At 38.7% G+C, this 27,821-nt stretch overlaps 1 protein-coding gene across 3 annotated transcripts in view; it reads left to right on the top strand.

Annotated features, from left to right (window-relative positions):
- Positions 1-27,821, top strand: part of MND1 (meiotic nuclear divisions 1) — a 79,155-nt gene that overhangs the window by 34,324 nt on the left and 17,010 nt on the right. For all 3 annotated transcript variants that reach the window (XM_061383950.1, XM_061383951.1, XM_061383949.1), the window contains 2 exons: positions 21,100-21,174; positions 24,101-24,215. In XM_061383950.1, the coding sequence (XP_061239934.1) occupies positions 21,100-21,174; positions 24,101-24,215 (190 nt within the window). The remainder of the gene's footprint in view (positions 1-21,099; positions 21,175-24,100; positions 24,216-27,821) is intronic.

Genomic DNA, 27,821 nt, shown 5'->3' with positions numbered 1-27,821 from the left:
TTGGATCTCCTTGCAGTCCAAGGGACGCTCAAGAGTCTTCTCCAACGCCACAGTTCAAAAACATCAATTCTTCGGTGCTCAGCTTTCTTTATAGTCCAACTCTCACATCCATACATGAGTACGGGTAAAACCATTGCTTTGACTAGATGGACCTTTGTTGGCAAAGTAATGTCTCTGCTTTTTAATAAGCTGTCTAGGTTGGTCATAACTTTTCTTTCAAGGAGCAAGCATCTTTTAATTTCACAGCTGCAATCACCATCTGTAGTGATTTTGGAGCCCCCCAAAATAAAGTCTGCCACTGTTTCCACTGTTTCCCCATCTATTTGCCATGAAGTGATGGGACTGGATGCCATGATCTTAGTTTTCTGAATGTTGAGTTTTAAGCCAGTTTTTCATTCTCCTCTTTCACTTTCATCAAGAGGCTCTTTAGTTCTTCTTCACTTTCTGCCATAAGGGTGGTGTCATCTGCATATCTGAGGTTACTGATATTTCTCCCGGTAATCTTGATTCCAACTTGTGCTTCATCAACTCCAGCATTTCTCGTCATCCTCACCAACACTTCTTTCTTGTATTTTCGATGATACTGTTTTGACAGGTGTGAGGTGATACTGTCTTTTGTTTTTTAATGGCTGCTCTGGGTCTTTGCTGCTGCATGTGGGCCTTCTCCAGTTGTGTCGAGCAGGGGCTACTCTCTAGTTGGGACGTAAGGCTCAGTAGTTGTGGTGCAGGGGCTTAGTTGCTCCACGGCATGTGGGATCTTCTTGGACCAGGGATTGAACCTGTGACCTTGGGTTGGCATGCAGACTCTTTACCACTGGCCACCAGGGAAGCCCTCACTGTGGTTTTGATTTGCATTTCTTTATTGATTAGTGATTTTGAGCATCTTTTCATTTGTCTGTTGGCCATTTGTATATCTTCTTTGGAAAATTATCTATTTAGATATTCTGCTCATTGAGTTATTTGTTTTTTAATATCGGGTTATATGAATTCTTAGGATCTTCCCTGTAGCTCAGACAGTAAAGAATCCGCCTGCAATGCAGGAGACCCAGGTTTGATCTGTGGGTTGGGAAGATCCTCTGGAAAAGGAAATGGCAGTTCACTCCAGTATTCTTGCCTGGAGAATCTCATGGACAGAGGAGCCAGGTGGGTTACAGGCCATGGGGTCCCAAAGAGTTGGACATGACTGAGCGACTAACACTACTATATGAGTTTTTGGTATATTTTGGATAGTAACCCTTTGTTGAATATATCCATAGCTCAGTCGGTAAAGAATCTGCCTGCATTTCAGGAGACCTAGGTTTGATTCCTGGGTCAGGAAGATCCTCTGGAGAGGGAAATGGCAACCCACTCCAGTATTGCCGCCTAGAGAATCCCATGGACAGAGGAGCCTCACAGGCTACAGTCCGTGGAATTGCGTGAATTGGACATGACTTAGTGACTAAACCACCACCATTGGATGTATCATTTGCAAATATCTTTTCGCATTTAGTAGGTACCCTTTTTGTTTTGTTGCTAGTGTCCTGCACTGTGCAAAAGCTTTTTAGTTTGATGTAGTCCCATTTGTTTATTTTTGTTTTTGTTTCCCTTGCCTTAGGACACATATCCTCCCCAAAAATCTTTCTAAGATTGATGTCACGGAGCATATTGCTCATGTTTTCTTCTAATAGTTGTATGGGTTCATGTTTTACACCTTAAGTCTTTCTTTTTATATGGTATGAGAGTTTTAGTTTGATTCTTGTATATGTAGCTATCCAGTTTTCTGAGCACCACTTAGCAAAGAGATTTGTCTTTTCCACATTGTGTATTCTTGCCTCCTTTGTCATAGATTGCTGCTACTGCTAAGTCGCTTCAGTCGTGTCCAATTCTGTGCAACCCCATAGACGGCAGCCCACCAGGCTTCTCCATCCCTGGGATTCTCCAGGCAAGAGTACTGGAGTGGGTTGCCATTGTCTTCTCCATGTCATAGATTAATTGACCGTAATTGCATGGGTTCATTTCTGGTCTGTCTGTTCTGTTCCATCTGGAGGAGGAAATGGCAACCCACTCCAGTGTTCTTGCCTGGAAAATCGTGTGGACAGAGGAGCCTGCTGGGCCACAGTCCGTGGAGTCACAAAAAGTTGGACACAACTAAGCACACACACACATTCTGTTCCATTGATCTGTGAGTCTGTTTTTTGTGGCATACTGTTTTGATTACTGTAGCTTTGTAGTGTAGTTTGAAATCATGGTCCCTCTAATTTTATTCTTCTTTCTTAAGATTGTTTTGACTATTTGGGCCTTTCATGTTTTGTTGTTGTTGTTTTTACAAATTTTGGAATTATTTGTTCTAGTTCTGAAAATTTCCAATGGTATTTTGATATTTGTTGCATTAAATCTGTAGATTGCCTCTAGGAGCATGGTCATTTTAACATTCTTCCAGTCCATGAGCATGGTATGTATTTTGTCCAGTTTCTTTCATCTGTGTCTTACAGTTTTCATAGTACAAGTCTTTACTTCCTTAGTTAGACTTATTCCTAGTTGATTTACATTTTTTGATGCAACTGTAAGTAGTAATGTTTTCTTAATTTCTCTTTCTGATAGTTTATTGTTAGTGTATAGAAAAAAAGGGCTTCCCCAGTGGCTCAGTGGTAAGGAATTCATCGGCAATGCAGGAGATGCATATTCAATTCCTAGGTCAGTAAGATTCCCTGGAGAAGGAAATGGCAACCCACTCAAGCATTCTTGCCAGGGAAGTGCTATGGACAGAGGAGCCTGGTGGGCCACAGTCCACGGGGTTGCAAAAGAGTCAGACACAACTTAGTGACTAAACAATACCAGCAACATAGAAACACAATAGAATCTTTATGCTGATTTTGTATCCTGCAGCTTTAGTGAGTTATTTTATTCTAACAGTTTTTGGTAGAGTTTTTGAGATTTTTTTTTAATATTGTGTCATGTCTACTGCAGTGACAGTGTTACTTCTTTCCAATTTGGATTCTTTTTCTTGACTGACTGCTGTGGCTAGTACTTCCAATATTGTGTTGAGTAAAAGTTGTGAAAGTGGACATTGTTGTCTTGTTCCTGATCTTGAAGGAAATGCTTTCAACTTATCACCATTAAGTGTGATGTTATCTGTAGGTTTGTCATTAATGGCCTATATTATGTTGAGCTATGTTTCCTCTATATCCACTTTGTTGAGAGTTTTTATAATCATAAATGAATGTCAAATTTTGCCAAAAGCTTTTTTTGTACATGCTGAGGTAATCATATGATTTTTATTCTTCAGGTTGTTAAGATTGTATATCACATTGACTGAGTTGTGTATATTGAACCATCCTTGCATTCCTAGAATAACTCCTACTTGATCATGGTATATGATCCTATTAATGTATTGTCAAATTCAAATTCTATTTGCTAATATTTTGATGAGGATTTTTGCATCTATGTTCATCCGTGATATTGTCCTGTAATTTTTTGTGTGTGTGGTCTTTGGTTTTGGTATAAGGGTATTGCTAACTTCACAGAATGAGTTCAGAAGTGTTCCTTCCTCGTTAGCATAGTTTGAGAGATCTAGGCATTAATTCTTCTTTACTTGGTTGAACTCCCCAATGAAACCTGAACTTTTGCTTGTTGGAAATTTTCCTTTTCTTTTAAACTGATTTAATTTTAGTACTGGTAAATGATCTCTATATATTTTCTATTTTTCCCTGATTCAGTCTTGGGAGATTTTATGTTTCTAGCTTGCCCATATTACTGGCATATAATTATCTCTTAGGATCTTTTGTATTTCTGTGGTTTCAGTTGTAACTTCTTTTTCATTTCTGAATTTGAGTCATCTCTTCTTGATGAGTCTGGCGAAAGGTTTATCAGTTTTGTTTATCTCTTCAGTGCACCAGCTCTTAGTTTTATTGATTTGTCTCTGTTTTATTTATTTCTGTTCCTCATTGCATTTTGAATTATTTTTCCCCATTTTTTTTAAACTGGAGATTTATATGACACCAATAAGTGAAGTCACTCAGTCGTGTCCAACTCTTTGCAACTGCATGGACTGTAGCCTACAGCACTCCTCCATCCATGGTATTTTCCAGGCAAGAGTACTGGAGTGGGTTGCCATTTCCTGCTCCAGAGGATCTTCCTGACCCAGGGATTGAACTCAGGTCTCCCGCACTGTAGGCAGACAGACACTTTACCGTCTGAGCCAGGGAAGTCTCTGACACCAATAAGAGCTTTTCAAAATTGATGTGAAATAACTAGTACTAACTTACTTTAGTTGATATAAATCTAGGTTTTAAAAATAATACTCTAATCTCCCTAATTATAACAAAGGATTATTCTTTCCATTAGAGTCTCATTTTTTAAGAATTGCTATTTACAAGTATCATTCATGAGATTTTAGCTAGTTTTTGTAGCCACATCTTAAGTAAGTACATGTTTTCTGTAAAATGTTTTGACATGAGGGGGAAACCTCAAATCCAGGCAACCACTGTTGACATACTAAGGACCGCCAGACTGGACCCTAGCCTTTCGTCCTCAGTTCCGGTCCCTCGCTCTGCACACTCTTCTGGGAGGCCTCTACTCTTGTGGCTTCCGTTGCCTCCTGTATACTTCTGAGTCCCTGGTTTTCATCTCCTGACTATGCCTCTGCACTGAACTCCACACCTGTGTATGTGTTCGGCTACTTACTAGACATCTCTGCTTGAGTGGCTGATCGGCAGCCCACATTCAGTACGTTCAGGACTCACTTCTTTACCCAAACCTGTCCCTCTGTGTCTTGTAGATTCTGAAACTACAGTCTACTTAGTCATCCAAACCAGAGACCTGATGTAGTCTTTACTGGTCTCCCTGTTACTAGTCTTTACTTTCATTTATGTGCTATAGTAGTGTTTTAAATGCCCTTTGGATAGTTTCCTGTCTCTAAATAACAAGTCTAGATTCCACAGCCTGACTTTAAGGCTCTCTATAATCTGGCTCCTGCCACTGGCCAGCCTAATAACCTGCTGTTTGCCTTCTCCAACCCTGCACGCCAGCTAACCTAATTGTTTACAACTCTGCTCATTTCATATCTTGTGTTTTCACACGCTGCACCTGACTAGCTCTTTTTGCTTGTCTGCTAACAAACTTCAAGCTGTCCATTAACCAGAGATATTTAAGACTTACATCAGAAGTCTTTTCTTCTGGGAAGTTTTTATCCCCTCCTCAGCTGAGTTGATTACTCCTTTGTGCTTTGACTGTCTTACGTACATTTCTTTTGTAGAACGAAGTCTATGTGCTCTGTTACCATGGCAGACATTCTGAGAGCAGGAATATCTTAACCATATTTTATCCCCAGCATGTAAATGCAGTTACTGAGATGCAGAGAGACAAATCTTGAATGAATGCATACATCAATAAAGCATCGCCTAGTTTCAGTGCTGTTGAACACCTTTGTAGCAGATAGCTCTGGGCTGGTAGCTTCAAAGCAGGTAGCTTCTGAACTGTCCCTGTTAGTTATTCTCCTTGGCTGTTGGAGCTACTTGCTGGATGGGTTTGAGAAGCCTGACTCCAGAGCTATAGAATTCCCTGTACCATACCCCAAACATTCTTCTGTGCTTCATATGAATTGCACGTCTGGAACAGCCATTCTCATTCATAACTGTTTTCTCCCCGAATCAACCAACCTGGAAAAGGTTTATTCCACAAAAAACTGGAGCTGCACTGTTGATGTCATGCCACCAGGCGGCGGCAGTGTCAAAGACATGCGGATCCTCAGCTTCCTGGGATAGCCCTGATTTTATTTGTCTTGTTTTGCCTTCAGAAACTACATCAGTGTTTTGTACATTTTGGTATTTCAACATTTATAATGTTTCTGGCTGTTTTATGTATTTGGAAGTTTCACAAAAATAGCTCTATCAGTGGGGTGCTTTTTTCGTTTAAAGTGTGGTTCTTACTTGACCAAAGGGCATGGGTTCAAACTTCCAGGCTTGCATTTAATCAGATTCAAATATAGGGCTTTGTTTGGGTTCCGTAGTATTTATGTTTAATTATAACCATAAATTTCCTAGTCTATAACTTTGGTAAAAATTTAGATTGGATGCAAAAAAAAACAAACCTCAATTTAAATTTTTTTTAATTATTATAATTTTTAAAGTTAAATACCTTCTACTTTTTCAAAAATTTCTAACACTTAAACTTGCCACAAATCTTAGTGTGGTTGACTGCTCTCGGCTCTTGAGTTAGGCTACCATCCAAATGTGTTAGGTTGCCCTCTTCATTCTGCTGGAACTGCTTAGACTATGGAAGAAGCAGCTTTCATTTGCTTTTTTAGCCCTTTAAAATCCAAGTTCTCTTAAATCTTTCCAGTATACAAGGCAGAAATAGAAAGAAAAGAGCATCTTTCTTTTCAGAAGAGAAAAGCCTTTATGGGCAGCTACGTTCTCCTCACTATTTCTCAGCAGTGTTGTCTCATGACTTTTTCTTTGGCTTTATAAGTTTTATGTGAAGTTTATTATAACCTGGCCTAGAAAGAAATTTAAAGCTTTAAATTTGTTAATTATATTTAAGTTAAATAGAAACTTGAACTTAAGCACTTTAGTGCTTCTAAGCAGGTAACTTGTTATATTTTTGATGGGTAGATTCTAATGAAATTAAATTACTTACACTGAAAAACTTACTGGATCAAAACATTTTAAATAGTATTTAAGTAACATTTTTATTAGCAATTTGAATAGTGGACAGTCTTAATTCTCACAAGAGGAATTCATAAATGTTAGAACTGAAATGTGAGCATATCATTTCCCAATACTCTTGAAAAACTAGGAAAATAAGTTATTCCTTATGTAAAAGTAATTTTGCTGATTTTAACATCTATGTAGATCTATTGGTAGATTCTGTCAGTTATTATATAAAAGTATGGGCCAGCAATTCTGGAGCTTGTTGCATACATGAGTGTCCCCATGGACTCTATTTAAACCGACTCTCAAAAGTGAGAGAACAGGAGCCCATTGGGAGGCACATTACATTCTGTTCCAGAGGGCATTGATACCCTCCATGGAGGGAGGGAGAGAGAGAGAGAGAGACTGTGTGTGTGTGTGTGTGTGTCATGAATCTAAAAATCAAGCTGGAAGGGAGTGCAAGGCAAGCTAGAGAAGGGGGTCGGTGAAGGGGAAATGTTGTCCAGTCTCCCTGGAGTGTGTCTCCTGCATCATGGAAGTTACAGATAGGGAAAGCCAGCAGAGAAGCTGGCAAAGAACCCAGCAGCACAGCCATGCAAGGACCTAGCAGACATGTCAGGCCCAAGAGCACCGAGGCATCTTACTGCTACCTAAATATGGTATTTCTAGTTCCCTTTACCTGTTCTGTTCTCTCTCCCCTTCTCCAGGCTGGGTAGAGGTGGAGGACAGGAGGCAGAAACTGCAGTCACTGGACTGAAGGGAGGACAGAAACTCTAGACTAGGAGAGAGAGAAGGACAATGCACCCTTTCTGGTAAAACCCACTGGCAGCCTGTGGTTGCTGAAAAGTCTTAGCTTTAAATCAAGAGTTGAAGTGTTGATTGTTATGTTAGACATTCTCATTTCTGAATTAAGGCTTTGTTTGCCAACCTAAAAAAATTGTAGATCTTGATTAAGAGTGATCAAAAATTCATGGGACTCTCAATTCTTCGTTTACTGGCAAAGGAAGCACTTCCCTCACTGAAGTATTGGCAGTTGTGGGGAGGAATTAGGTTGCATCTGTAGTTTTACCCTATGAGTACAGTGCAAAATGCATGCATGCTTAGTCATGTCCAACCCTTTGTGACCCCATGGACTGTAGCCTGCACAGCCCCTCTGTCTATGAGATTCTCCAGGCAAGAATAGTGGAGTGGGTTTCCATTCCCTTCTCCAGGAGATTGACCTGACCCACAGATCGAACCCAGGTCTCCTGCATTGCAGGCTGATTCTTTACTGGCTAAATCAAGCCAGGTTATGCAAAATGCAGTGCAAAATATGTATAGGTTATTTCTTATCACAAAAATATTAATAATACAAATCTACTCATCTTTATAATTAATTTAAAATCTCCCCTTGATTTAAAAAATTAACTTGTTAAACAGTTCTGTCATTCCAGATAATTAAAGGGTTGGCCTTCCAAGTAGATTTTGAGTTTTCTTCCCAAATGGATTTTTTTTTTAAGATATCCTTTTTATTTTATTTATTTATTTAGGTTGGTGAAAAAGTAATTGCAATTTCAGACCATGAATTTTAAATCATCAAAATAAGAACCATTACAATCAGTACATTTTTGCCAATGAGATTAAGTTTGTTATTCCTGTAGCATAAAAATCTGTGTCTCGGGATTCAGCAAACTCTTGGAAAGCATTTTCTCCCTCCTGCTGGTTGTGAAAGCATTTTCCTTGCAAAAGTTGTTGAAATGCTTTAAGAAGTGGCAGTCAGTTGGCAAGAGGTCAGGTAAATGTGCCAGGTGAGGCAAAACTTCATAGCCTAATTCATTCGGTTTTTGAAGCGTTGTCTGTATGACGTGTGATCGGGCGTTGTTTTAGAGAAGAGTTCGCCCTTTCTGTTGACCAGTGCTGGCTGCAGGCATTGTGGTTTTTGATACATCCTCATCAGTTTGCTGAGCATACTTCTCAGATGTAATGGTTTTGCTGGGATTCAGAAAGCGATAGTGGATCAGACAGGTAGCAGACCACCAAACAGTGGCCATGACCTTTTTTTGGTGCAAGTTTGGCTCTGGGAAGTGCTTTGGAGCTTCAGGCTGGTTGTCGGTGGTTGTTGTATAAAATCTCTTTTCATCGCATGTCACAATCCGATTGAGAAATGGTTCGTTGTTGTTGCATAGCATAAGAGAAGACACTTCTAAACAATGATTTTTTTTATTTTCAGTCAGTTCATGAGGCAGGCACCCACTTACTGAACTTTCTCACCTTTCCAATTTGCTTCAAATGCCGAACGACCGTAGAATGGTTGATGCTGACTTCTTCAGCAACTTCTTATGTACTTGTAGGAGGATCAGCTTTGATGATCCTCTCAGTTAGTCATTGTCAGCTTCCAGTGGCTGGCCACCGTGCTTCTCATCTTCAAGGCTCTCATCTCCTCTGCAAAACTTCTCGAACTACAATAAGAAAATGCGAATAAGAAAATCACTCAAATTTGCCTTTTGCCTTAACATCATTTCTCTAGTCTAAAATAAATATGAAGTAAACAGGAAGTAGTAAGTCATTAGCATAAAAATATAAAGCAAGAAATGCTCATTAAAATGATATATATAACAATAACCCTGTGTACGAGACAGCAAAAGAGACACTGATGTATGGAACAATCTTATGGACTCTGTGGGAGAGGGAGAGGGTGGGAAGATTTGGGAGAATGGCATTGAAACATGTAAAATATCATGTATGAAACGAGATGCCAGTCCAGGTTCGATGAACGATACTGGATGTTTGGGGCTAGTGCATGGGGACGACCCAGAGGGATGGTATGGGGAGGGAGGAGGGAGGAGGGTTCAGGATGGGGAACACATGTATACCTGTGGCGGATTCATTTTGATATTTGGCAAAACTAATACAATTATGTAAAGTTTAAAAATAAAATAAAATTAAAAACAAACAAACAAAAAAAATGATATATAACATAACCACATTTGTTTAAGAATGTATTTCAATATCAAACAGCAAACTTCAACAATGCAAAATGGCAGTACTTTTGCACCAACCTAAATGTTTATTTTTGGTTGTGCTGGGTCTTCCCTGCTGAGCGGGCTTTTCTCTAATTACAGAGAGTAGGGGCTACCCTTTACTTGTGGTGTGCGGCTTCTCACGCAGTGGCTCCTGTTGTTGTGGTGCACAGGCTCTAGGGTGCATGGGCTCAGTAGTTGCAGCTCCTGAGCTCTAGAGCACTGGCTTAACAGCTGTGGCACACGGGCTTAGCTGCCCTGATGTGTGGGATCCTCTCAGATCAGGGATCAGACCTGTGTCTCCTGCATTGGCAGGTGGATTCTTCACCACTGAGCCACCAGGGAAGCCTTAAGATGGATTTCTTAACAGAGACTCTCTATCTAGGACATATTCTTGCTGATGGCACTGACAGACAATAATTCCTTATTTATTTTCACTATTGTCTGAGGTCCTATTACTAAGAAATAATGGGAGTTGGTAGACAATTAGTAGCCCTCATGCTTAGTCCTCAGTTCTGTGTTTGTCATATTAGAGCCCAGTTCTCATGTTTAAAGAGTCTATAATCCTCCATAACTGTATCTAATTTCCCTCTCAGTATCAATTGGATTTTGCATGTCTTTGGCTTTCAAAATATCTGACTGACTTCCAGTTGGATTCTGTATAAGGCTTTGACTGTAGTCACAATTTCTGACTTAACTCTCATGACTTAAGGCTTCGTTGGACCTCCTTATCATCTGTTTCTCTTAACTACTTCTTTATATTTTTATTGCTTCCTCAGTTCAGTTCAGTTCAGTCACTCAGTTGTGTCCAACTCTTTGCGACCCCATGAATCGCAGCACGCCAGACCTCCCTGTCCATCACCAACTCCCAGAGTTCACTCAGACTCACGTCCATCGAGTCAGTGATGCCATCCAGCCATCTCATCCTCTGTCTTCCCCTTCTCCTCCTGCCCCCAATCCCTCCCAGCATCAGAGTCTTTTCCAATGAGTCAACTCTTCACATGAGGTGGCCATAGTACTGGAGTTTCAGCTTTAGCATCATTCCTTCCAAAGAAATCCCAGGGCTGATCTCCTTCAGAATGGACTGGTTGGATCTCCTTGCAGTCCAAGGGACTCTCAAGAGTCTTCTCCAACACCACAGTTCAAAAGCATCAATTCAGCGCTCAGCCTTCTTCACAATCCAACTGTCACATCCATACATGACCACAGAAAAACCATAGCCTTGACTAGACGGACCTTTGTTGGGAAAGTAATGTCTCTGCTTTTGAATATGCTATCTAGGTTGGTCATAACTTTCCTTCCAAGGAGTAAGCGTCTTTTAATTTCATGGCTACAGTCACTATCTGCAATAATTTTGGAGCCCAGAAAAATAAAGTCTGACACTGTTTCCACTGTTTCCCCATCTTTTTGCCATGAAGTGATGGGACTGGATGCCATGATCTTCGTTTTCTGAATGTTGAGCTTTAAGCCAACTTTTTCACTCTCCTCTTTCACTTTCATCAAGAGGCTTTTTAGTTCCTCTTCACTTTCTGCCATAAGGGTGGTGTCATCTGCGTATCTGAGGTAATTGATATTTCTCCCGGCAATCTTGATTCCAGCTTGTGTTTCTTCCAGCCCAGCGTTTCTCATGATGTACTCTGCATATAAGTTAAATAAGCAGGGTGACAATATACAGCCTTGACGAACTCCTTTTCCTATTTGGAGCCAGTCTGTTGTTCCATGTCCAGTTCTAACTGTTGCTTCCTGACCTGCATACAGATTTCTCGAGAGGCAGGTCAGGTGGTGTGGTATTCCCATCTCTTTCAGAATTTTCCACAGTTTATTGTGATCCACACAAAGACTCTAGAATTTAAAAATAGTTCATTTGCAATAGTTTTCAAGTCATCTTACCTTTTTTTCCTTATAATTTCTTTAGTTCTCTGACTGACTGAACAGATTCCTGATATTTCTCCTTGAAGGAATGCTAATCCCGCTTGCTGTGCACTGCTCCAGCAGTTTGTTTTTTACACTGTAACGTTCATCGTGATCTCCTCATCAGGTGCTACGTGTGCGTGTCAGAGTTCTCCTCAAGCATGTACTTACTGAGTGGCTTCACTTTCCCCTTATGTTGCTTTCCTGTTGGTATTCCCCTGTTTTTTCTGTGTCCGTTATTTAGGATTCCTGCTATACTTTTCTCAGGTTCTGAAGTGTGTTCCACAGGGTTGCACTGCTGGAAGTTTGATCTCTTGGTTAAGTGGAATATTAATCTGCTGTATTTTTACTAGCTTCAGAGAGTGTTACCTTTTAATGAGCATTGTCTTGTAGCATAAAGAAAATATTTCAAAAATATTTAACATTCAGTGCTCATCCATGCCTTGAGTTATTTGTTACTGTATTCAGTGGAAAGGTTTGAGCCAATATTACTGTAACCATATGTACATTGAGCATTTCATAAATGTTTACTGAATGAAGAGCCTTCCTGGCATACATTACTTTATTCTACTCATATTCCCAGCATATATTCCCAGCACAGAGGAATAAGAATGTTGACGTTTGATGTCTTCCAAAATATTTCACAGCTGTCATAGCTGGTCAGCACTATATGAAACAGGCTATTGTTAAAGCACTATCTACTGTAATAGTTAAAATGTGTACTGTAGTGAAGGTAGAAATCCCGGGTTGACTTGGTATGAGCAGTAATGGCACTTTTGATGCTATGTCTCATTTAAATTAAAATATTTCAAAGGTAGAGCATACGTAAACGTATTTCCCTGGAGTCTGACTCTGTTTCTCTTGGTTTGGCCTCTTGTATAATGCCTTTTTCCTCACGCTGGCTTTCTTCATGGTTACAAGAGGGCTGCCAGCAGTAACGTGGACCGTTTGCTTCCTTGTAGCTATGCGGATTACAATCCAGAGGGCAGGAGAAAATTGTTCACCACAGTCATTGAACAAGACTCTGATCTTATCCAAATTTAACACTTGAAATCAACCACGGTGGCAAAGAACATTGCTTACAATGGTAGGCTTAGGCCTAGGGTAATTGCCTGTCCCTCAGCACCAAAACCAGTATTAAACCCTAACCAGAAATGGGCAAGACAGTCGTGAAGTTTGCAGAACTCTACTGAAGGACACGAAAGAACTCTTGACTAAAGGAGCAGCATATTCATGAATGACTAAACTCAGCTATAAAAATGTCAATTTATTATATATCATTTATATGTTACAGTAGCCAGAATCCTACTAGATTTTTGTGGCTAATTCTCATATTCATATAGTAAGGAAACTGCAAGAAGGACTGAGAGGGACTCCCCTGGTGGTCCAGTGGCTGGGGCTCCACGCTCCCAATACAGGGGGCCCGGTTCACTCCCTGCTCAGAGAACTATAGCCCACACGCACAACTGAGAGTTTGCACAACTAAAAAGATCCCTTATGCCTTGATGAAGACTAGAATCCTGCGTACCGCAGCCAAGACCTGGCACAGCCAAATAAATACGTAAGTAAATACTAAGAAGAAGGACCAAGAAAGTATTTTAGAAAGGAAGAACAATGGGGTAGGATTTTCCCTATCAGATATCAGTATATAATACTGTAGTAACTAAAACTTGCAAGACTTCCCTGGTGGTCCAGTGGTTAAGAGTCCATCTCACGGTGGGGGATGAGGGTCCCATCCCTGGTCAGGAAACTAAGATCCCACAAGCCGTGGAGAAACCAAGCCTGTGCATGCTGCAACTTTTGAGTCCTTGCACCACAACTGGAGAGCCTAACCAGGCTAACAAAAGATCTCGCGTGCCGCCACTAAGCCTTGACACAGCCAAATAAATATTTTTTAAAACTTATTACTTGTGTAAGAATAGACAGAGAAGTATAGCCATACAAAGAAGCTATAAGCAGGCTTTTGTATACCTGTCTACTTGATGATAAAGATGCAATACATCTTTATCAATTCTGAGGGAAAAGGCCAGACTGTTCAGTAAGGTGTAGGGATAATTGGGTATCCATTGAAATGAATTAAAGTTAGAGCCCTACCCCAGCCCTTTTCCAGAATAAACCAGAGGCCTTTTAAAGAGTGAAAGATCAAAAGAATATAATAATAGGAGGAAAGTATTTGTACAGTATTAGTTTGAGAGGCTTTTCAAAGCAAGACGCAGAATCTAAAAGCCAAAAAGTTGATGCATTTGCACAAATAATAAAAATTTGCATATTGGAACATAACATTAAAAGTTAAACATTTCTAACCAAGTAATTACCATCTTCTACATATAGACAGTCCCTAAAAATACATGAGAAAAGGGTAAACAATGCAATGAAATAATGGTCGTAGGACAGTATTAACGAAGTCAGTGAAGAAATACATTTACATAATCACTAGACATATGCTGCTAAGTCGCTTCAGTCGTATCCGACTCTGTGTGACCCCAGAGACGGAAGCCCACCAGGCTCCCCCGTCCTTGGGATTCTCCAGGCAAGAACACTGGAGTGGGTTGCCATTTCCTTCTCCAATGCCTGAAAGTGAAAAGTGAAAAGGAAGTCGCTCAGTCGTGTCCGACTCTTAGCGACCCCATGGATTACAGCCTACCAGGCTCCTCCATCCATGGGATTTTCCAGGCAAGAGTACTGGAGTGGGGTACCATTGCCTTCTCCGACTAGACATATGAAGAGATGCTAAATCTTGAAAATCAAAGACATACAAATTTAAACAATAATGGAATGTCATTTTTCAGCCATCAGATTATCATTCTTTTAAGCTATTGCCAGTATCCATTTTGGGGAAACCCACAGAGAGTAAACTTGTTTTATACAGTTGGTGAAGGACAAAAATGAACAAACGTTCAGCATTCATGTCACACCCATTAGGATAGCTGTGATGAAAAAGAAAAAATGCTAAGTGTTGGAGAAATTGAACCTTGTGCATTGCTGATGGGAATGTAAAATGGTGAAGTCGTCATGGAAAACAGTATGGTGTTTCCCCAGAAAGTTAAACAGAATTACCATATAACCCAGCAGTTCCACTTCAAAGTGTATACCCCCAAAGAACTAAAAACAGGAAGAGGTCTCGGGTGTAACAGTGTTCAGAGCAGTGTTATTCACAGTAGTGAAAAGGTGGAAACAACCCAAAGGTTAATCACCAGGTGAATCGATAAACAAAATGTGTTATGTACAAAAGTGGAATATTTATTTAGTCTTTAAAAGGAATGAAATTCTTGGGTAAATCTCAAGGAATGCTGTTGCTGGATCATATGATTAAAGTTTTGTAAGAAGCAGCCTATTGACTTTGTTGAGTACTACGATGTTTGAGTCTTTTTTTAAAAAAACTCATTTTAATATCTTGAAAATATATTCATATATTGCTTATAATAGGAAAGTAATTTTTCTTTTAGTTTTATTGAGATATGGTTGGCATAACTATATAAATTTAAAGTGTACAGCATAATGATTTGATTAACATACATCATGCAGTGATTACCACAATAAATTTAGTGAATATTCATCGTCTCCTATAGATACCAAAGAAATAGAAAAAAAATTTTTTTGGATGAGAATTCCTAGGATTTACTGTCTTAACTTTCATATGTAACATACACATTGCTAATTGTATTTATCATGTTGTGCATTATATCCCTGGTACAAATAATAACTAGAAGTGTGTATCTTTTCAGACGTAGGGAACAGACTGGGGGGTTCAGGATGGGGAGACACGTGCACCCGTGGCTGATTCATGTAGATGTAAGGCAAAAACCACCACAATATTGTAAAGTAATTAGTCTCCAATTAAAATAAATGAATTAATTTTTTTAAAAGTGTGTACCTTTTGACTGCCCTCATCCAATTCCCCCCACATACCCCCGTCTCTGGTAACCACAAATTTGGTCTTTTTCTATGAGTCACTATACTTTGTTGAGAAATGCTGGACTGGAAGAAACACAAGCTGGAATCAAGATTGCCAGGAGAAATATCAATAACCTCAGATATGCAGATGACACCACCCTTATGGCAGAAAGTGAAAAGGAACTGAAAAGCCTCTTGATGAAAGTGAAAGTGGAAAGTGAAAAAGTTGGCCTAAAGCTCAACATTCAGAAAACGAAGATCATGGCATCTGATCCCATCACTTCATGGCAAATAGATGGGGAAACAGTGTCAGACCTTTTTTGGGCGGGGGGGGCTCCAAAATCACTGCAGATGGTGACTGCAGCCATGAAATTAAAAGACGCTTACTCCTTGGAAGGAAAGTTATGACCAACCTAGATAGCATATTCAAAAGCAGAGACATTACTTTCCCAACAAAGGTCCGTCTAGTCAAGGCTATGGTTTTTCTGTGGTCATGTATGGATGTGAGAGTTGGACTGTGAAGAAGGCTGAGTGCTGAAGAATTGATGCTTTTGAACTGTGGTGTTGGAGAAGACTCTTGAGAGTCCCTTGGACTGCAAGGAGATCCAACCAGTCCATTCTGAAGGAGATCAGCCCTGGGATTTCTTTGGAAGGAATGATGCTAAAGCTGAAACTCCAGTACTTTGGCCACCTCATGTGAAGAGTTGACTCATTGGAAAAGACTCTGATGCTGGGAGGGATTGGGGGCAGGAGGAGAAGGGGACGACAGAGGATGAGATGGCTGGATGGCATCACTGACTCAATGGACGTGAGTCTGAGTGAAATCCAGGAGTTGGTGATGGACAGGGAGGCCTGGCGTGCTGTGATTCATGGGGTCGCAGAGTTGGACAGGACTGATCGACTGAACTGAACTGATACTTTGTTGGTTCCTGTTACACAACATTGTGATTCTATATTTCTGTACATTTCAAACTGATCACCATGGTAAGTATAGTCAGGATATGTCACCTTACAGACGTAGTACAGTGACTGACTGCATTCCACACACTGTACATTTCATACCCGTGAGTCATTTATTTTGCAACTGGAAGTTTGTACCTCTTAATCTCCCTCACCTATTCCTTTCTTCTCCTACCCCCTTACCCAGGAAAAGGATTTCTAAAATAATAAATATGATCACAATATAGGAAATTTTATGTTTCACAGTACAAAGATAACATTTTCAAGTTTTGTGCATTTTCTTACAGGTTTTTATTCTGGGGGGTTGGTTTTTGGATCATACATAGTCTCTCAAAGGGCTTCCCTGGTGTCTCAGACAGTAAAGAATCTGCCTGCGATGTGGGAGACCTGCGTTCAATCCCTGGGTTGAGAAGATCATGGCAACTCACTCCGGTATTCTTACCTGGAGAATCCCCAAGGACAGAGGTGCCTGGCAGGCTAGTCCATGGGGTCACAGAGTCCGACCTGACTGAGCGACTAAGCGCAGCACACAGTCTCTCAAATGTATTGACAGTTTTGTTTCCAGCTTTTTTAAAACTCTATATTGGTGTCATTAAAAGTTCTTCTAAAATGTTTACTTTGGCTACATAATTGTGACACATCAATACCATGAAATAGCAATTTAATATTTCTCTATTGTTAAGACAATTACATAACCCCCTTCTTTATATATAAATTCATTTTTATATTACTCATTATTTTGTTATGATTGATTCCTAAATGGAATATCATCTTAATTTTAAAATTGTAGATACACCATATGTGTGTGTGCTAAGTCGCTTCAGTCGTATCTGACTCTGCAACTCTATTTACTGTAGCCTTGCAAGGCTTCTCGGATTCTCCAGCCAAGAATACTGGAGTGGGTTCCCATGCCCTCCTCCAGGGTATCTGTCCGACCCAAGGATTGAACCTGAGTCTCTTACATCTCCTGCATTGGCAGGCGGGTTCTTTACCACCAACGCCACCTGAGGAGCCCCAGATACACTAATGAGACTTTTTAAATATATAAAATCTTAAATTATACTGGCGCTCTTTTTTTTTTTTTTTGAGGAGAAACAAGACATAGAACCTCTTTTTTCCATACCATATTGTGCATGAGTTTTGATAAAGCAGTAGACTTACCTGGTTTCTTTTACTGTTACCTTTTTTCCCCAACCTCCTTTGACATTCTTTCCCACCTATGAGGGCTTCTGTATTTCTTTCAAAAGCTTTGAAATTTTATTTCTAAAAAGGAGCAAATCAGAATTCCAATGCAGCCAGCTTGAATCAATCTTTCTGTTCGTCCAGGCAGTGAATTAGCCCTTTAGAAAACATTGGCATTATGTCTCTGAAGCCTCAGAGTCTGTATAGGTGGACTGGAATGTGTTAAAAGAGAAGCATTGTCAGATCCTTCCTCAAGTCTAAAGATGAAATCCTGTTCTTACTAATTATAAGTCATTTTTGTTGTTGCTGCTGCTGCTGTTTTCTCTGAGTTACTTCGGTTTTAGAAGTTATTTGCTTTAGTGAAAGTTGGAAGTAGGTTGTTATAGTATGTAGTTAGTTCTTGTTTTATGTTACAGAAATATGTCAAGAGAGTTTGCTCTTTAAAGGAGTCCTGTGGTGAATATTTTTTCTCATTATAGAATAGCACTTCTTTTTCTAATTTTGTGAATGTAGACTTTTGTGTTTCTCTCAGTGACAAATACTGAGATACTTTGTTTCTGGTTCAGACTACAGTGCTTAGCATTAAATCATTGTTGCTGATGAACTAGGTAATATTCTCCCATATATTAATATCTTGTGTATTTTAGTTGGGTTTGTTACTGCAAAAAAAAAAAAAACAGATTTCTGTAGTAGTTAGTAGTTCTCAAAAGTGTGATGCCCCTAATCGGAAGCGTCAGCATCCCATCGCCTGGGAGCATGTTAGAAATGCACATTGTTAGGCTCTGCCCTAGACCTCTTCTGTTCAAAGCGAGAGGGGGCGCCCAGCAGCCTGGGCTTTAACACGTCCTTTGGGTGACCCTGATGTGCACTCAAGTTTAGGACTACTGGTTTAGATAATATCTACAGTGGCTGAAATCTTGGCTCTTAATCACTGAAGGCCTAGATTTGGTTTAATTCCAAGGTATGTGTTAGGAACTATGGCAATATTGCTTCTAAGAGGTGTGTAGATGAGAAACGGATAGCATGGGCTGCCACACAGAAGTTGCTTTCATTGTTTCGAGCAATTGAGATTTTAGGAAATAAACATAGAGCCAAGATTCCTTCCCTACTAAGTTGAACCAAACTGTTTCAGTGCTTAGGATAATTAGCAGAAGCTTCTCATTTGATACCATCATTTAACAGAGATAGTTAAAGTGACAAATCATGAAATCACATCTAAAATACGTAAGATTATTTTCAGAGTTAAGAAATTCCTGAATTAGCTCTCTTTCAAAAGCTTTTAAATTGTAAATAATTACAAGCAGACATACAATATCTGGGAGACATTTCATTAATATAATTAATTAATGAACATATATAATTCATTAATTATAATGAATATAATTAATGAACATATATTAATATGTCCATTAATTATTGGCTTATTTTTACATAGTTCTTCATTTAGGGAGTAACATCTACCTATCTGGTTAGTTTTTAAACATTTGTAATATAAAAATGTTGTGCTAATACCTACATGTATTTTTTCATTGGAAAATACTCCTAAATGTATATATTACATGCATTTACTAAATTATTTCAGGTGGGTCCTTCAGGGTGGAATATTAACATTTTAAACATGGTGTTATTTTATAAATGAGAACTCTTGTTTTAAAGAACAAGGTCTTGCTAAATTTAGGGCTTTAAAGCTTATTTTGGCTCTTAACTCTACAGCAGATTTTTGTATTTCAACTTAGGAAGATAATTACTCTCTCTAGAAGAGGTATAACTGGTTTGGTGGTGATGTCCTCTTGTCATCACAGATGGATCTTGCTCGTGCTATGGATCAGAATCAGGGACTAGACAGCCAAATGAATACTAACAATATTCCCTTTGTACATATTGAGAAGTGGAAGATTTCTTAAAGTCAGGGTAAAGCTACCAACTTTTTGAAGATACTGTTTGTGATTTTTAAGCAAAAAAGGGTATCTAAGTATGATTCACCCTCTCTACATATAACGAAGTCATATTGTGAAAGATCAGTTTTTTTTACAATCAGCCAAAAGAAATTACTCTTCCGTTTGTTAATTATTTTCCAAATGTTTATAACTTAAGAGTGAATGAAGAGTAGAATATATTTTAAGAAAGCCCTTACCCAAGGGGCTTCCCTTGTGGCTCAGCTGGTAAAGAATCGGCCTGCAGTGTGGGAGACCAGAGTTCGATCCCTGGGTTGGGAAGATCCCCTGGAGAAGGGAAAGGCTACCCACTCCAGTATTCTGGCCTAGAGAATTCCATGGACTGTAGAGTCCAGGGGGTCGCAAAGAGTCAGACACAACTGAGCAACTTTCACTTTCACCCAATCAATGAGTCTAAGATTTCTAACTAGTTTACCGCAAAAGATGTGGTAGAGAATTTCCCGTGATTATTTATTTAGTTTGGGGCCCAGGTGAGATTAATAAAATTGAGACGGGAAGCAATGTTCTGAAATTAACCAATCCCTTTTGGTGTGGGCTCAACCACATGCTAATGAATATTCTATGTCTAAGGTCTCTTTATGCTTGTGTTATTTAATCCATTTTCAATATAACTTACTACTTTCTAAGCTTGTATGTTTAAACTGGTTACTTTTAAGATATCTAAAACGTGTAATATTGGCAATGCTGTGCTGTGCTTAGTCATGTTCAGCTCTTTGTGACTCCATGGACCATAGCCTGCCAGGCTCCTCTGTCAATGGGAATTCTCTATGCAAGAGTACTGGAGTGGGTTGCCATACCTTCGTCCTGGGGATCTTCCCAACCCAGGGATTGAACCCAGGTCTCCCGCATTGCAGATGGATTCTTTACCATCTGAGCCACCAAGGAAGCCCATGAATACTGGGGTGTGTAGCCTATCCCTTCTCCAGGGGATCTTCCTGACCCAGGGATCAAACCAGGGTCTCCTGCATTGCAGGTGATTCTTCACCAACTGAGCTACTGGGGAAGCCCAAATTGGCAGTACGTTTGTCTGATAGATTTTTCTCGTCTAAGAACTTAGTGTATAATTCCTCATAAAGTACCTTATTTAAGAAGAATAATTAAGAATAGTTTCATTTTTGACTCTCTATTAGTGAAACAGGTCACAGTACTACCAGTCTATAAGAAACAGAGTGTTTCAAAAAGACTTTAGTCTGAAGTGAAATGAAATTTGAAGAGAGAATTTATATAAAACAAGATTTTTTTGAACTTTCAAATTAAAATTTTAATATACTTCAGGTTGTTTGTGATGGAGGCAGGGAATCTGATGAATGAAGACTGAAAAGATTGATAACATATTCATTTTTTTTGTATAGGATAAGAAGAAATATTTTAAACTTTTTCAGTCTGCCCTAGTGATTCATAGTACTTGCTTTTCTTCAAGTTAGAGAAGTCAGTTCCCAAGTAGTCTTTGACATTTTTTGTTATGCTGACTTGGGCTGAAGGCAAATCTTATTTTGTCTTTTTGATTCATAAACTTTATGTTAAGCCAGTTGATCTTAGCAAGCCATTTTCTTTGTTTCAATTTTATAGTTATCTGAGGGAAACCAAAAGTATGCAAACCTACAGAAAAGCATCGAGAAAGCTAAAGTTGGCAGACATGAAACGGTAAGTGTCTATCTGTATATTCTTTAATAATGTCGGTTCTAAGCGTAATGAAAGCAATAGTGCTTCCTGTGAGGAGGATGCTGTTCCTACTAGAAAAGAAGCAAGTCCCAGCAAAGGCTGTGAACATTTGACCTGACCCGCTGACTGTGAACCTAGATTTTTTATTATTGTATTATATACGGCAGTGTAGCAAAGAAACACAAACCCCGGAGCCAGACTGCCTGGGTTTTCGTCTCCTAAACTCTCTCTGCTCCGTTTTCTCAGTTGTAAAATGGGGAATAATAAAATCTGCTTCATTGAGTTATTGTTTGATTAAGCTAGCTAATATTTGCAAAGCACTTAGAAGAGAGCCTGGCACAAAGTAAGCCCTGTATAAATGTTAATGTAAATTTTTAAGAGTTGGGATTTTTAAGTCTTGGCACAGAACCAATTGAAAACTGTCAATATAGGGTCCTTTTGGTCTTGTAATATTTTTAAATGAATATTGACCTGTTTTATTTTTTAAAGTACAGTGTTCTCTAAAGTATTATATTAGGGTTTTTTTTCATGTTGATGTATGGCAAAACCAATACAATATTGTAAAGTAATTAGCCTCTAATTAAAATAAATAAATTTAAATTAAAAAAAATAAAGTATTATATTAGGGGTTTTTTAAAATCACTTTACTTTTTAGTTTTATCATTATCTCAAGTTTGAACTTATGACTTGAAAAAATGTTGAAGATCAACATGAACCTCTAAGCCCTTCATAGCAGCCTCTGTACCACTTGTTGTGAAAGACACTCAAAAACTGGTCACATTGTACAGAAGAATACATCACAGATTTACATGGCTTTATGCTTTTCAAAGTTATTTTATGTATATTCTTTCATGTGAGTAGTCAGCACAGCCACGGATAGGAATTGGAGAATGGTAATTGCTAAAGAATATTTAAGGGAAGGTGAGTTCTGGACACAACCTGAAAGTTTTATTTCTTCATTTGGCAACAAGTGCCACTTTTTAAAATTCAGTCGTGGTTTTTTTCCTTTGATTTGGCAATAACCTATAGAAGCACCTTCAACTAACGGTGACATACTCATGCCCATAATAGTCAGGCTGCTGAGATTACCCAGTCCACTTTAACCACTGAAACTAGGGGAAACCACTGGCAAACCTGGTTGGTGCCTACAGCTATCAGATTGTAGTAATGGGAGTTCAGAGTGGCTCCCAGAAAGATGGACCCTTACGTTCATCCTGAGTTCGCTAGTCAGGAGTTTTCAGAAATAGCTGGAAGCTTTTTCTACCTATTAGGTAGTATTCCTGGTGATGATGATACTGCTGACAATGACAGTGAAGAAGACATAGCTGTCATATATATTCTGCTTACTGTGAGCCAGGCAGGTGCTGTTCCAAAGGCATTTTCTGTATTGAATTTTGCCAGTAGTCCAAGAAGGTGGCCTCTATTACCGTCTTCGTTTTTACATTTGAGGAACTGAAAGCACAAAAAGGTTAAGTGATGTGGCAAAGGTCTTGTTGCTAATAACCAGTCTGGGACGGCTCCCAGTTCAGGATATCCAGAGAGCTGTCCCTGTATTCACATAGACACTCAGCACTTGCTTCACCTGGCTTCCTTAGCTTTTTCTCCTCTCATTTTTCATTGAGGATTATGTATGATTTGGGCATTTATAGCAAATAATGATCAGCATATCTTGTGGTTATTTTAAATCACTCCTAAACTGTGCTAATATAGCCTACCTTAATCATATATAGCTGTTTACTTTTGAACAGCTAAACAGTTAAAATTAAATACAATTAAATTTGGTTTCTCAGTAATAAGAGTCACATTTCATGTACTTAGTAGCCCCATGTGGTTAATGTTTCCTGCACTGGAGAACACAGATCTAGAACATTTCTATTATTGCAGAGTTCTATTGGACTCTGCTACATCAGAGCTCTGTACATGCATTCTGTTGCATCGATGCTAGGAAAAGGAGCCAAAGAGAGCAACTGAAGGCAAAAGTAGAAAAATACAAGTACAAAAATACAAGCTAGCAAGGAACCTTAAACGAGTCCCATTAGAGACCTTGAACTCTATTTAATTTTGCCTCAAACTTATCCTATAATTGGAGAAGGAAATGGCAACTCACTCCAGTATCCTTGCCCTGAAAATCTCGTGGACGGAGGAGCCTGGTCGGCTATAGTACATGGGGTCGCCAAGAGTCGGGCACGACTGAGCGAGTAACACTTATCCTATAATTCTATACCATAACCTTTTCCAGTGTTTGCTTTTGGTTTGGGCTTATTTTTCACACACATAAACTGAATACTAACAGCACTGTGACTTCTACCTGTTAATGAAAACTGTGGCTAGAAATTTCAAATACTGTTTATTGGATAATTTTTTGTTTCAAAGTTTTATTTTGGTTTACCTTTAAAGGAAAGTGATGGGAGGTCACAGTTCTATTGTTTCTGATATCTTTAAATATTTTTTAAAGTTAATCATTCTTGAAGACTAGAAAATTATCTAGAACACTTTTTTTTTAAGGAAAACTTTATACTGTCTGATGTTGCCATAAAATTTACATACATATATATAGTGTGTGTGTGTGTGTGTGTGTGTGTGTATACACAATCTTGTGAAACTCTCCAAAAAATTACCATTTGTCATGTAATGACAAATGACAACTATTATGTAATAACAATCATCTTTGAGTTTCCATTCAGTTAACATATACATAAGATAATTGGAGATTGCAGAGAAAAATGAGAATTGAGTTTGTTCTTATACTGTGAATATATGTATGTATGTGTATATACTAATATTAATGTTGTCAAAAGCCCAATTAATATCAGTTATGAGAAATAAGATAAAAATGTTTGTAAAATGTATAATCTTACAACATGGCATTTTGTTTGTCTTATTGGACATAATGTTATTTTGAATGCAGGAAGAGCGAACTATGCTAGCAAAAGAGCTTTCTTCACTTCGAGACCAAAGGGAACAGCTAAAGGCTGAAGTAGAAAAATACAGAGAATGTGACCCACAAGTTGTGGAAGAAATACGTAAGTTTGTGTTACTCCCTGAAAGTTCTTAACTTTGCTGATGAAAGATACTTTATACTTCTAGTTGCCTTGTAACCATCCTCCATGTATATGAGAAAATAAAGCCCTTAATGCTATTACTATTGCATTAATATTTCCATTAAGGAGTCTTAATGTTAAAGCCCTGAACAGTCAAAACTGAGCATTTCAAGAATAAGGAGAGCTGGTGGGGTAGGATAAAGACAGAAAATGTAAGCTTAGGAAACTGAGGAGTCAGAGAAGGGGCTAAGTTGACCTCAAGTACCTTGTATCCAGAAAGAAATACACTGTTATAGGAAAAGAATACCAAAAGATTTGAGTTTACAAGTTGCAGAAAATTAATCCGTGTGTTGATTTTCCATTTGAATGTTCCAGTGATGTTTTTCCTTACTTTTAAAGCAGAGTCCCCAAAGCTTCATTTTCAATATTTTTTTGTACATTTATATAAAGATAGAATTTTGAATATTTGAGGAAATGAAAGATATTATACTTAATTGTTTAGAAAAATATGCATAACTTTTTTCATGTTTTTCTGTCTTAGATTGTCTTTGCATTTAGGAAACTATCAAGTGAAACATTTAGAAAAATGGATATTATAGTATGTGATTGAAGGCTTTGAGAGAAAATTGAAAATATTTAGTGTTTTTAAATTAATCTGAGGACAGTTTGATTACAGTTAAGTTTGATGGTGTTATTTATAACTAAAATGTTAAGCAGTTCAGTTAGTGTAATCTAAAGTTTAAATTAATTTTAGAGATTGATTCCACTTTGCACAACTCCAAGAGGTGCCATTCAAATATATGTAGTACACAGCCTAGATAATATATATTAGCCCTGATTCAGCTGATTACCCAGGATGATTTTCAAAGCAAAGTGGAGACTTTGAAAGAACAACCCTCTGCCAGTCATTTTCTGTTAATTATTTGAGGAGATAACATTGACTCTTTCATGCTGCCATGGTTTCGTTTCGTGTATCATCTTCCTACAGATGAAACTATTGATACTAACCAAATCTGCTTCAGAATTAACCACTCTAATCTGTTTTATTAAAGTTTTAACTAATGTCAAGTGAGCCTCAGTGTACACAGGCACATCAGAGCAGCAGGAGACAGGCTAGGCGTTCACTACTAGGAAGCGAGGCCTCGCTGTGAGCCACCTGTAAGAGGAAACACAGACTGCTTGTTAGAGAGGACAGCAAGTATTGTGTATCCTACCCAGAGCAGTGTCTCATCAAAGAGCACTTTTAAGAACAGTTTTCTTACCCAGATTTGTAATACTTCTGGTGGCTTATTTTCAGAATCAGCCTGGCTATTCCCTCTGGCAGTTGATCATGAAAATTCTGTTTCAGGAACCAAATATGATCTTTCGCCTATTACTTTCACTTGGATCTACCTTTCTGATTTTAGTTTTGTCTAATTCTTGGACTTTTTTCTTGAAGTGTCAACTCTTTGCTTACCTGCCTCATTCTCTTTTCTGTCTAGGGACCCACAGCTCGTAGCCACACCCAGCCACGGCTTCTGCTTTTCACTTTGTGGTCCCCATTGTCTTGCCACAGCTCTTTCCCTGGGCAGATGACTGTGACTAATACCACCTGCACTTGTAACCTCCCATTTTTACAGACCTTTCCACAGTTAGATTGTATCTGTCCACTCAGGAATGACTAAAAACTCTTACTTAGGCTTTCAGAATCACTCTGACCCTCACTGATGGTGATCCTAAGCCAGTAGATCTTATAGTGCAGAAAATCAGTAAGGATTTTGTGCCAGACTAATTCATAAAGTGGGAAAACTTATTTCGAGCATGTAACTTCAGATTTGACATTCCTTGTACCTCTGAACCAAAGAGCAATTTTGGCAAGTGCATCGCTTCTTAGAAAGGTGATAAAACTTGAAGGGAGAAGTTTCAGGTATATTAAAGGTGATGGATTTTGTGGAGAGTTGAGTTGAGTCTGGCATAGTTGCAACCATATACGGTGAATCTGTATTTGGGTCCTATAGAATTTATAATCACGAATCTATTACACATATATGAACTTTTGACATTTTCACATTGTACATTTTTTTACCGTAATAGAATGAGAGGATAAGAGTCTTTCCTGGCTTTGTGCTATTACTTTTTCATTCCATTAAAAAAATCATCTATTTTTATAAAATATATAATTATAGAAAACTGCATATTAAATAGACAGTAGATGTGTAGGATAATTACATTATTTCAAAAATGTATTGTAGATGTGAGGTAGAGTATTTTTTCCTATACTATAGGAAACTATAGAACTACAATCAGAATGAAAAAAAAAAAGCTATCAGGACCTATATACCTATAGAAAGAATTTTTAGACTAACTTTAGTTCATACTTTTATAGAGAAATGCCTAGTCCTCTGCTTTTAAAATTCAGAACAGCTCACAAAAGTTTATTCAAATGTGGCACTTTGGCTTTCAGCCAAGATAAAGTAGTAATGTACTGAATTCATGCACACATAAAAACAAAAAAATGCGAAATAATGGTTTCCAAGATACTTGAAATTAGATGGCAAAGAAAAGTGATTCCTAGAAAAAGGAAACAGACAAAGTAAGCCTTACAATTATCCCAACTAATTTTTTTTGAGGGAGTTTCCTGGCTGCAGCACAAGGAAGGAGAACTTTGGAAGAGCCCTGCAGACTTTCTGAGTCAGGATGAAACTGAGTCAGGGAGACCAGCGTGGATAGAGTTCACAGGACAGCATACTGGAGAGCAGAGAGTGACACAGACAGAGAGCCCTGGTGTCTAGAGAGAGCTCCTCTCAGCTATTCTGTGCACGCTTATGAGGAGACTACCCAAAGCTGAGGAAAGAACGATCACAGAGGGCCAGGAGGAAACCAGTGCCAGGCAGTCCGAGAGGACCAGGAATAGTGTCTGTTCTCACCAGCCGGATTAGAAGCATTTGTAATTCACGAGGCACTGAGTAGAGTATCCAAGATGGACTGAACTCTACTCTCAACCCAACTCACAAACCGTAAGAGCAAGTCTTGAAAGCATCAAATTATTGCAAAATAACTTAAATGCATTCCAGACAAAGTTCAGTAATACACAAAAATACCCAGCACCCAGCCGTGTAAAATTCATAATGTCTGGCATACAATGAATGATTACCAGGCATATACAAAGAAGTAGGAAAAATATGTTCATTAGTGAGAATACTCCTTCAATCAAAACTGATCCAGAATTGACATAGATAATGGAATTAGAAGACCATAAATGTAAATGAAAGTTGCTCAGTTGTGTCTGACTCTTTGCAACCTCATGGACTATACAGTCCATGGAATTCTCCAGGCCAGAATACTGAAGTGGATAGCCTTTCTCTTCTCCAGGGGATCTTCCCAACCCAGGGATTGAACCCAAGTCTCCTGCATTGCAGGCGGATTCTAAATGTATTCTATATGTTCAAAAGGTAAGTAGAAGCATTGAAGACATAAAAAAGATCCAAGTCAAACTTCTGGAAATGAACACTACAGTGTCTGAAAAGAAGAATGCACTGGATTGGATTAATAGCAGATTAAACTTGCAGGATTAGTGTATTTAAAGACTATGGCAATGAATATGATCCA

Source organism: Bos javanicus, chromosome 17, assembly GCF_032452875.1.
Source record: "Bos javanicus breed banteng chromosome 17, ARS-OSU_banteng_1.0, whole genome shotgun sequence".
NCBI classification, from domain to species: Eukaryota; Metazoa; Chordata; class Mammalia; order Artiodactyla; family Bovidae; genus Bos; species Bos javanicus.
This window is presented reverse-complemented; position numbering and strand designations above follow the sequence as displayed.